At 42.6% G+C, this 12,493-nt stretch overlaps 1 protein-coding gene across 1 annotated transcript in view; it reads left to right on the forward strand.

Moving 5' to 3' along the window:
- Positions 1-12,493, forward strand: part of LOC126088104 (cytochrome P450 6k1-like) — a 196,790-nt gene that overhangs the window by 87,186 nt on the left and 97,111 nt on the right. The window contains exon 3 of the mRNA XM_049906200.1: positions 9,665-9,903. Within this exon, the coding sequence (XP_049762157.1) occupies positions 9,665-9,903 (239 nt within the window). The remainder of the gene's footprint in view (positions 1-9,664; positions 9,904-12,493) is intronic.

Genomic DNA, 12,493 nt, shown 5'->3' on the forward strand with positions numbered 1-12,493 from the left:
ATCTCTCTGACGTCGATCTGTTGTAGAATTTTAGAACATGTCTTTTGCTCGAGTATCATGTCGTTTTTGGAAACTCAGAATCTACTATGTAGGAATCAACATGGATTCCGGAAACAGCGATCGTGTGAAACCCAACTCGCTTTATTTGTTCATGAGACCCAGAAAATATTAGATACAGGCTCCCAGGTAGATGCCATTTTCCTTGACTTCCGGAAGGCGTTCGATACAGTTCCGCACTGTCGCCTGATAAACAAAGTAAGAGCCTACGGAATATCAGACCAGCTGTGTGGCTGGATTGAAGAGTTTTTAGCAAACAGAACACAGCATGTTGTTCTCAATGGAGAGACATCTACAGACGTTAAAGTAACCTCTGGCGTGCCACAGGGGAGTGTTATGGGACCATTGCTTTTCACAATATATATAAATGACCTAGTAGATAGTGTCGGAAGTTCCATGCGGCTTTTCGCGGATGATGCTGTAGTATACAGAGAAGTTGCAGCATTAGAAAATTGTAGCGAAATGCAGGAAGATCTGCAGCGGATAGGCACTTGGTGCAGGGAGTGGCAACTGACCCTTAACATAGACAAATGTAATGTATTGCGAATACATAGAAAGAAGGATCCTTTATTGTATGATTATATGATAGCGGAACAAACACTGGTAGCAGTTACTTCTGTAAAATATCTGGGAGTATGCGTGCGGAACGATTTGAAGTGGAATGATCATATAAAATTAATTGTTGGTAAGGCGGGTACCAGGTTGAGATTCATTGGGAGAGTCCTTAGAAAATGTAGTCCATCAACAAAGGAGGTGGCTTACAAAACACTCGTTCGACCTATACTTGAGTATTGCTCATCAGTGTGGGATCCGTACCAGATCGGGTTGACGGAGGAGATAGAGAAGATCCAAAGAAGAGCGGCGCGTTTCGTCACAGGGTTATTTGGTAACCGTGATAGCGTTACGGAGATGTTTAACAAACTCAAGTGGCAGACTCTGCAAGAGAGGCGCTCTGCATCGCGGTGTAGCTTGCTCGCCAGGTTTCGAGAGGGTGCGTTTCTGGATGAGGTATCGAATATATTGCTTCCCCCTACTTATACCTCCCGAGGAGATCACGAATGTAAAATTAGAGAGATTAGAGCGCGCACAGAGGCTTTCAGACAGTCGTTCTTCCCGCGAACCATACGCGACTGGAACAGGAAAGGGAGATAATGACAGTGGCACGTAAAGTGCCCTCCGCCACACACCGTTGGGTGGCTTGCGGAGTATAAATGTAGATGTAGATGTAGAAATCTACCACGTTCCGCAGACCTAACCCCTCTGGACTTTTGCCTGTGGGGAACACTAAAGGGCGTCGTTTATCGACAAAAGCCACGCACATTGTATGAATTACGAGAATCCATCGTACATTCATGTGCAAATATCCAACTGAACACGTCGCAGACAGTAGTTCGTGCTGCAGTTCGGCGGCATCGTTTGTGTGTGGATGTTAATGGTGACCATTTCGAAAACCTATAGTGATATGTTTAAGTTGGACTTTAAGCTACACTTTTACCAAAAATGAGACAACTCTGTCAATTAGTTTGCAAGTTATGGACTTTTAAACAGTGGATACATTTTTTTGGACTCCTCTGTATTCTGAAACCATAACAGAAGTAGCAACTGATTAGGCGAGAGCAGCCTCCGCTGACATAAGCACAATCTCAAAACGACGTAGAGAATGAGTAGTGAACTTGAGACTCCAACACATAACTGAGAATGTGTCAGAGAAAAGATGAGGGAACATGAGAACAAGATTTAGGCAATAAAAGGGGGCACGTTTTTGGTGATTCCCACGCCATGGCCTTTGCTGCTGCTGTCCTGTTGTATCACGAAATACTCGCAGTCACCCGGCTAGCAAAATGGAGGTCGAAATCGGGCAACATTACTAATGGCTGCTGGAAGTAATGTAACAGCTGAACTTTGCTGCAGCGAAGACCGCTGGCGGACGACGCGGGTGCTCTAAGCTCTCACCTAATCAGCTGGCCTGACGCGAGCGGATTGCCGCCGTGGGCAAGAACTGCGGTCCACTTCTGCGGGTATCTCTGACGGATCCGGTCCGATCTGAGGCCTATGGTTTCCCACTAACGGATCTAGCTCTTCAATCTTCCTGGAGGCAGGGTCTGTTCGTGAGTGGGGGGTAAATTGTGGCGGGTTTTTGTGATTCATCCACGGATCCAAGACTGGATTGCACGCACGACGTGCCGGAGGATATGGGTGACGGATTTCGGGAATTTCCACTGTGCCTCACCACAAGTACTTTGTAGAGTGCGGCGTTTTGTAGACTTTTCCTTATTGTAGTGCCCGAGGGAGGACTCGAACCTCCGCGTCGGGGGGGGGGAGCCGTGCGAACCGTGTGTGGCAAGGCGCCCGAGACTACGCGGCTACCCCGGCAGCGCGAATTTCGAATATAATCTACATTTGTCTGCTTGTCACGTTAAAATTTGCTTGTTTTGCCAAAACGAAATGTAGCTCATACAGTGTAATCTCGCTAACATCCTAATGCGGTTGCAATTACGATAGAATATTGAAACACTGATGCATTAAAAGAGCAACTGGGGACAAATGAAGTCGAAAGATTACAAAAAACCACATTCTCAGTACAAAAATAAGTGTGTAATTTCTTATCCTGTTGTGAAGCCACATTTATTCACATTTAATAGCTATCGATGACTGTATAATTACGTAGTTCAATTGTAAAAGTCCGCTGGTACTCGTATACCGCGGTGGATAAGGAAGTTTCACTTGTTTACCTTATGGCAAAATGCTGTTCTCTTTGTGTGCTATCGTAAGTGTGATATAAGGGATATTATGAGTATTTCATTCCAGCCTTATTGCTGGTGTCCACGGTCGCAGATGCTTGTGATGCATAACATTAATTTTCTGGAGATCTGTGACAGAGAGTTTCTCCCAGGTCTGAAAAAAAAAATCTAGTATGTGAGTTAAATTTCATACGCAAAAATCACGAAACACTAATTCATAGGAACTCCTATTTTCCAAAGACAACTTTTCGAATTTTACGCAGTGTTACTTATATGCGAAGGGTCGCAGTAACTATGACGATTAGCGAAACGACAGGCACCTCATCTTCGCAGAAACCCGCCCGCGTGTGTGTGTACCCGCTGCGAGGAGGGATCGGTAGTTCCCAGAACTGCAGGTAACGGTCTCAGGGCTGTGCCTCCACTAAAAACGCACAGGCGGGGACTGCAGGTCTTCAAGAACCCGCCGGAAATGTCCGTGGCCCGTCGTTAAAATCCGATCGTGCGTGGCCAGCTGAAATCTGTGTAGCATGGCGATGGTTAGGATTTTTGTTAGCTGACCAGTGCTTTACCCTAGTGAGCGTACGGCTGAAAAAAGTTAGCTTGGTGCCAACTTGCTGGATGGTCAAGCGGCTTGTCTCACCTGTTGGGCTGTATAAACTGGCCCAAGGCTTCACTGCCCTGTCGCCGTTGTAACTGTCAGAACGGCAAACCTTTCTGTATCCCTGCGTGCCACACTACCAAGAAGACACTCCTTCCGAAATGGACTCTTTTTAATGGTTGCCATCAAATTATTACTTCCTACGTTTAAAGATTTTTGTTCCTCTGTATGTCAGGAATTACGAGGGTCACTCCAAAAGAAATGCACACTATTTTTGTAAAAATACAGTTTTCATTTTGCATGTGTGAAAGTTTCGTAGTGCGTAGATACATCCTTCCCGCTTGTTTTCAAACTTAGTTCAACCTGTTCCCTTGAGTGGCGCCGTCACAGCATGCCTTCAAGATGGCTGCTACATGACGTTCGTCAGAAGCAACGTGCTGTCATAGAATTCCTGTGCCGTGAAAACGAGACAGTGGGAAACATCCACAGGAGTTTGAAAAAGGCGTATGGAGATGCTGCTGTCCATCGCTGTACAGTTAGTCGGTGGGCAAGCAGGTTACGTGATGAAAGCGGGCACAGCAATACTGAGGCTTGTCCTCGTAGCGGCAGGCCTCGTACTGCACACACACCGGACAATGCGCAGAGAGTTGACGAATTGGTGACTGCTGACAGACGCATCACAGTGAACGAATTGTCACGCTACGTTGGGATAGGGGAAGGAAGTGTTTGCAGAATACTGAAAGTGTTGGCGTTAAAAAAGTTTTGTGCCAGGTGGGCTCCCAGGATGTTGACAGTGGCTCACAAAGAAACAAGAAAAACGGTATGCAGCAAACTTTTGGAACAGTACGAGAATGGTGGAGATGAATTTCTTGGAAGAATTGTGACAGGTGATGAAACATGGCTCCATCATTTTTCACCAGAGACGAAGCGGCAATCAATGGAGTGGCATCATGCAAATTCACCCAAGAAAAAAAAATTCAAAACAACACCTTCTGCTGGAAAAGTTATGGCTATGGTGTTTTCCGACACTGAAGAAACTTCAAGCTCGACTGAGTCATATTCGACCACATCGGCAAAAGCAGGATGTTTTGTTGTTGCACGACGATGCACGGCCACATGTCAGTCAAAAAACCGTGAAAGCGATCACAAAACTCGGATGGACAACACTGAAACACCTACCTTACAGTCCTCACCTGGCTCCATGTGACTATAATCTCTTTGGGAAACTGAAAGACTCACTTCGTGGAACAAGGTTTGAAGATGATGACTCCATTGTGCACGCTGCCAAACAGTGGCTCCAGAATTTTACCGTGCAGGTATACAGGCGCTGGTTCCAAGATGGCGTAAGGCAGTTGAGAGGGATGGAAATTATGTGGAGAAATGAAAATATTGTTCCTAAAGGATGTATCTACACACTGTAAAACTTTCAAACATGTAGAATAAAAGATGGATTTTAAAAAAATAGTGTGCATTTCTTTTGGAGTGACCCTCGTATTATGATGAGCACTGGTCTGTTCATCATCGCCAGCCGTTAAGGCCAAGCGGTTCTAGGCGCATCAGTCTGGCACCGCGATGCTGCTACGATCGCAGGTTCGAATCCTGCCTAGGTCATGGATGTGTGTGATGTCCTTAGGTTAGTTAGGTTTAAGTAGTTATAAGTCTAAGGGACTGATGACCTCAGATGTTAAGCCCCATAGTGCTCAGAGCCAATTGAACCATTTCTTCATCATCAAAACATCCAGGATATGTCACCTGACTGAACATTTATTCATTATTTCTCTACTCATCCTTCGTGTTCGACCTTGCTTGGCTGCGCACTCTCTCATCATGGCACAAAGGGTTCTTAGGATGGTTTGGTGGGAAGGAGTAAAATGTCTTTAGTGAACAATACAGCGATCCTTCCTTGTGCAATACGTTTAGGGCCCATCCCAAAACCTGTTCCTGTTGCTGGAGCAGCTGAAAATGACAGCAACTCAGAATATGTTTGCAACTTCGTGATCGTACCCTACTTCTCTAGTCACGCAGTATTATACTACTAAATTCACTTGACTTTTCCTTTTGTTACTTTGATGAAATATTCTGAACAATTCTTACGTCAGATGTGACTATCTTACAATTTTTTAATTTTTCAAATGCTAGGACGTAATTTTATGCTGAAATTACAATTTCGTTTATTTCTCACTACGCAAGAAATTTTCGTCTCTCTCTCTCTCTCTGGCTTAACCACTGCTACATGAATGCACACACTCACTACTAGTATACCAGGGCGCTCATTTTCTGAGGTTAATGCAGCTATATCTGTATGTTCGAAACTTGATGAATAGATGGATTTTCCTTCCTTCCCTAATGCAAATGAAAATGACCACAATAGCATTTCGTAACAAAATCCCAAGTACAGCTCTGATTTCATGTGGTATTTATTGTAGAATAAACAAGTAGCAGTTAATAACTATCAGCCTCTGCTAGAATGTCACAACTTAAGAAATAATTAACACTTCATTTTTATTATCAATTCATTCATATCAGTTTCTCTGTCACGGAGTTTCACACATAGAAGCACTGGATGTTCGCTACAAAGAATACCTGATTATGAGTTTCATTTGGAATCTAAAAGTTGGATTGGGCTATGGTTCTGCAACATTATTTTTTTTTTTTAATGAAAAGGCTTTGTCTTATTCAGATACACCTGTGCATCCAGGAGCACTAAAGTCTTGGTGTTGTCTGATTTTGTAGCTATTATCCCTCCCTCCCACTTTTACCAGTGATATTTTCTTTATTGGCCTTATTTTTGTTTAGTGATTTTCAGTTATCTTCCTGACTCTTTCTAATTGTTTCTCTTTTTCACTGAAGCCATTTACTTGTTTACTATAATTCCCCCTCCTCCCAATTGGTCCCTTCTGCTTCCAGTAAGTCCTGTATTTATAACATTGTCTTGTTTTTTTCCTTCTCATGCAACAATATTCTCTGTTTCTAACATGATGTCCCTAATGTATGCATTTGTTAATTTGCTCTTATTAATGTTATTTCTCAGATATTTCTGTAACAACTACCTTTCTGCTTCCGTTTGTCTGTGAGATTCATTATTCTTGGTCAAAATGGGGTTTGCAAGGCTTCGCTATGTGAACCTGTGTGTGTTTGTGTGTGTGTGTGTGTGTGTGTGTGTGTGTGTGTGTGTTTGTGTGTGTGTATGTGTGTGTGTGAGTGAGTGCGTTCTTCTGCTGTCGTTTTCTCATGAGCACATTTAATTCCTTTTCTGTGTTTTGTGCTGTTCTGTTGGCATTTTCCTAACTACCTGTTCTGCTTTATCTATTATGTGCCATAGGACTATGATTCTGATAAGTTGCTATCTGCAGGTGCAAATTGTATATTTTTTTGTTTAGTTCAGCTCTTTTTGCACTCTGTTACCTAATTTCACTATTTTATTAAAGCGTCAGTGGTTAACTTGGCATTTGTTTGTTACGTGAGAATCTCTGCTTAACTCTACATAAATGTAACTTGGAGCCAAATGATAATGATCACACATTTTGTTGAATTTCATGTTGTTTCTTATCCTGTGGAGCTGGATGAGAGTCTTCTTGTATGTTCCTGTTCTGCGATGCAAGCAGTAATAATACTGTGAAAATTTGCAACCATTCTTTCTCAGTTGCTACTCCGATTATGTTTATCACATAGATGACAACAAATGTTATCCACCTCTGTGGAACGTAGCCTCAACTAGTCCTAAATCGAAACTAATAAAAAGCTATATTAGCCAGTCAATAACATCAATTTCATTTTTCTAGTGTAGAGCATTATACATCATCATCATCTCCCCTAAAATGGTGTTTTGTGAAGTGAACCTTTACTGAGAGACTTCTAAAAACATCCGCTGATAATAGTTTGTTTTTTGTACCCACGGTTCCTTGAACATCATTTTGAATAACATGCTGTTCCCTCATCGCGGAAAACACCATAATCTAAATTCAACTCGTTTAAATTGGAAAATAATGCCTAAATAGTGCAAAACTGTAGTCTGTAATAAGAAAACAAACCGTTTTTTTAATTTACCTCGTAAATACTTAAGACTCAATTTCAAATATAGCAAAATACACGAAGTTTGTTGATGTCCCTGTGGAAACGGCTGTAGCTTCAAATCTCGTTTTCGTGCAAAATTTTAATACAGCTACCAAATGCTTGCGACGCCTGCAAGGACAACGCACATTTTTTAGGCGCATACCGCTCACAAACTCTACTTCAAAAGCACGAAATTAAACAAAATGAGGCAAAAATATTCTTTCAAACTGACTGTGTGATGCTTCACAGTTTTCAGCCACTGTGGTACGGAAAAACGAAGTAACTTTGGCACGGGGCGCGAGTACGTCCGACGCCAAGCATAGAGTATACAATTACCAACACTGCTGTACGAGAATAATGCCCATACTTGGTGAAGGAAGAATCCCTGTGACTGGCCTGTTTCCAAGAAGAGGGCGTGACTTCAGAAGGAGTGGAGAAATGCCATTGGGTTACCTATTCTAATTGTTTTTCTGCTAAGGCAGGTTCAGGCCTTATGATTTGTTCGAGAAACACTATCTCTTCCTCAGTCTTCCCACACTACTTCTTCCATTAGGATTATATACCATCACTTACAGAGGGATTTTGAGGTGTTATACACAATACATGCTCTCTCCAATCCTACTTTCGTTGGATAAATTTTTCAGGTAATTTCTGAACCCCCCCAGTTCTTTCCTAATTTCTTCAATTCTCATGTTATTTTCTCTTGTGGAGCCTTCCACAGTCTAAGGAACTACATTTCTGCTATTTCAAGACGTGTAAGATCTTTTCGTATTAATGTCCAACTAACTGCTCCTGTGGGTAGTGCCATGACCTTATAACATTTCCTTTGGATTTCCCTTCTTGTCTTATCGCTTAATGTTTTCTGACTATTCCACATATATGTTGATATGTGTTAATTTTCTTATTTATGTCTTCCTTTTCTTCAAAAATTATCTCATATCCGATACAGTAAATGGGACATCTGTTCCATTATTACATTACTAATGATTATCTTAGTTCTTACGGGGTATTTTCCTAAAACAATGTTTTTCTTTCTAGTGTTTACATCTTCTGGTTATAATTTAAGCTTATGCTGTTTAACCTATACATCGCTTCTTTTATAATTACTTCCTCATCAGCAAAAAGCATCGTAATTCTTATACCTTGACGTATTCTGTCCTTCTTCCATTTCCTGACCAGCCTGTCAATATAGATAACCAATAATCTGTCGTCTAATGAGTATTTATATATATCTTTGTTTTTTTTAATGTATTAGTTAGTTTCAGTTCATTAAACATAACAAACTTTATCACTGTAATACCACTGTTATTATTGGTATCTTCTTCATTGTTGCTGATCAACTGTTGAATGGATTCTTTATCATTTCTTGAATTTAGGTCTACTGCCAAAATGACATGGTCGCTGTTCCTTACTTGATTTAGGTGTTTCTGTAATTCGACATAGCTGCTCCTTTCCTTCCTCACGTGCATATTTTCCTAAAACTGTTGGATGTCCAGTGTCACTGTCTCGTTTACTAATGCATACAATTATCTTCTCATTTTCTCAGTACTGTGACTCCACTACATGCTCTTTCCTTATGTTCTACTCCACTGTATAGGCCTAACTTAAGGTAGCCTGTCCCCAGACCCTGTATGTTCCACGTGACAACACTGGCTATGTATACAATTAACCTTTTCCTTGCCTGGTTCTTCGGTTTTTATCTGCGGATTATTTTCAGGCTCGTGAGTAGACAGGAAAATATGCGTTCTGGATTAGAAACTCACTGATTGGCCTATTTTCAAAAAGAGGCGTGGCTTAAAAAGAAGTTGAAAATTATGACTGAATGGGCTTAGAAGCTCTCTAATTGACCTACTTCACAAAAAGGGGTATAGTGTAGGAAAGGGAAAGGAAGAGGCAGTGTTGTGGCTGAAGAATGGGTTGAAGGGAGGGAAAGACGGAGTGTGTGGGGGGTACAAGAAGTGTGTGGCTTACGAAGGGGGTGTCCTTCGGAGAGGAGTGGTGCATGATGATGTCAAGTGTTTGCCCCTTCATGTAGGCAACCTGACAGTCAGTGGTCAGATTTGGTCCAAAGTTGGAGCTGCATTCCTACTCTCCTAAACCACAAAATATCAAAATGTTTTGTTCTCTTCAAGTCTGTCACATCTGTGTATGAATGTTCAGTATGTTTCTACATCATCTGCTGGCTTCATAGTTGTAACGGTATTTTCGTTTTCAGGGGCGCGACTTGTAGGACACTACGGATTCCGTCGTCCTCTACTTCTGGTCCGCGACCCTGACATAATCAGACAAATACTCGTGAAGGACTTCGGAACGTTCCACGACAGGGGCCTGTTCTTTAATGAAGAAGAACCGCTCAACAGGCACCTCTTCGCCCTGAATGGAAGCAAGTGGCGCCATCTGAGAACGAAGCTGACCCCAGTATTCACATCGGGAAAACTCAAGGGCATGTTCAAGGTGAGCGTCTACTACTGGTCAACTATCAGCTCGTATGCGTGTGTCACTTAATTAGGTGTACATGAGTGTAAAGCATAGGCCTATTATCGTTTCGAGCTTTTCGAGGCTTAGCGTTTAAGAACTTCATTTTTTGCGGTATAGTCTCGAGACCTGAGATAATTGTCTGCAAAAAAGTTCATTTTATTTTTATCCATATGTTTGATCGCTTTTTAGCAAACAGAAAAAAAAGTAATGTTCGCAGGTTCATGTTTGTCAACTTTTCAGAAATTAAGCAGTTTCATTTTTGGAGTTCGCTTCACCTGACATTCGAACATACAGCATTAGAACAAAAAATGATCTACATTGTCCTTCAATGAATATAATTTCGACACCGAAAAGGGTAAAATATGCATATATAAAATTCTTTGTCAATCTACCGTGGAAATAAAATGTCTGACAGACAACACAAGTGTTTTGGACAATACATAAAAGATGTTCCTCCTTAAAAACTCCTTATGTGGTCTACAGGAATTCCTGAACAATAATCGTTGGTTATTTATGGATGAAGAGCCACTGGGGTCTGGAGCGAAGTCGACTTTCTAATTCATCCCAAAGGTATTATGTTGGGTTCACATTGGAACTCTGGGCAGCCCAGTCCGTTTCAGGAATGTCAGTGTTCACAAACTATTGCCTCAGAGATGCTGCTTCATGACAAAATGTGTTGTCATGCTGACGCAAACAATCATCGCGTCCGAACTATTACTTTACTGTGCACACTACACAATGACGTACTGTGTGTTCGTATCCTTACCCACTTAGAGTTTCTTAAGCGCAATGAGAGAACGATGCACTAATCACGAAAAGCGCCCCCACACCGCAACACCACCGCCCCCACAATTCACTATTAGCACCACGCCTGATGGCAGGTGATGTTTTCCAGGCATTCATCAAACACAACACCCCCCCCCCTTTAGATTACCACAGAGCATAGTGTGATTCGTAACTCCAAACCACAAGTTTCCAGTCATCCACTGACCAGTGGCGTCATCCTTTACACCATCTCAGGCGTCGCTTAGGGTTGACAGCAAAAACGCGTAGTTTATGAGGATCTGCTCGACTATTATACCCCATTATTTTTACCTCCATGTCAGCATCCATTGTGCCTGCTGGACGTCTGGTAGCACTTTAGAAGCCATGAGTGATTCCTTCTGCTACAATGCTCGACGATCCGTGTCTACCAGTATATGAGTTCTGGCTGGTGACGGTTTAGCTATTGTTGTACCTTCATGTTTCCACTTCACAGTCACTATACCAACAGTCGTCTGGCACAGATTTAGAAGGGTCGAACTGTCCCTGCTGGATTTGCTACTCAGGTGACATCCGCAGACCAGTCCTCCTTCAAAGTCACTCAGCTCTCTTGACCGTCCCATTCTGCTGTTTCTGTCTCTCTTCTGGAAACACTGTAACACCCCACCCGTCACTTATCTGGTTTTGGTGTGTGTTCACCCCAGGTAATTGACTAACAGATCAACAGAGAGTGCAAAACTGCAGCAATGTCGGATAACACAAAGAAAGTAATAAGGCCCTATGACTCCTGATTGAACTGCGGTGGCAGTGTTGACATTAATTGATTCAGAATTGATCCCTTTTAATTAAAAAGGGGTGCACATTGATGTTATATTCAGCTATTGAACACCAGATGCAAATGTTGAACATAAAATTAATTAAGAAAGTGACTTGGGATTTCAACTACTTGATTGAAAACAGATGCAGTCGATTAGCACAGATTTATTTTAACTCACGACATTCAATTATCACATTACATGACTCTCCTAACAGACAGTGGTAATAAATTGCGTTTGCATGGAGTAAAGCGCGATAAATCAAAAGTGATTCCTATCGACAGACCCAGGCGTAATGCGAAGTGCGAGAAGAATTCTACAATACACAGCCCATGAAACCCTCGTGGAAACTTTGCCGACATGATCCAACAAATTAACCAGTGGCCGGAGCGGGCGCAATATGACCGAAAAAGCGTGGCGGCGAAGCGTCGTTATGCGGACGTCGGCCGACCTCGTGGTGCTGCAAGGCTGCGCTCGTCTATTCACTTCTAGCTATCTTGCTCAGTACATAGCTGAACGAAAACTTTCTATCTCCAAGCTCAATCGTTCCGTTTGCTAAGTCCTAAACTGCAGAGAAGCTCACTCTCTCTCAGGCAAGCTGAGTAAAGAACGCCACGTCCACACTCTAGGCAAGCTGGGAACGGAGGACCTCCCAGTCCGCTCTTCGCCTCGGTTTCTCCTCCAGCAAAATCACTTACACTAATTGCAGCGGAAGTCGCGTTAATTATGCGTCGCTTCCCAGCGCCGACCAATGCCTGCTCTTGGAAGTGAACAAATTCCCACAAAATTCCCTTCCTCTCAATTTCTGCTATTTAGCTCCTCCCAGGCCACCCATAGGTTAGCGTCTGCATAAAACACCAATTTTTCCGGAATTCTGACTCCCAGGAGAGTGCTTCAAACTCCCTGGTCCTATGTTCCCATCAGAGGCCGGCGTATTTCATTCTGTCGCTCTTCACCTGAGTTACTTCAGACTCTGCAGACCGTGAATT

This window comes from Schistocerca cancellata, chromosome 6 (assembly GCF_023864275.1).
Source record: "Schistocerca cancellata isolate TAMUIC-IGC-003103 chromosome 6, iqSchCanc2.1, whole genome shotgun sequence".
NCBI classification, from domain to species: domain Eukaryota; kingdom Metazoa; phylum Arthropoda; class Insecta; order Orthoptera; family Acrididae; genus Schistocerca; species Schistocerca cancellata.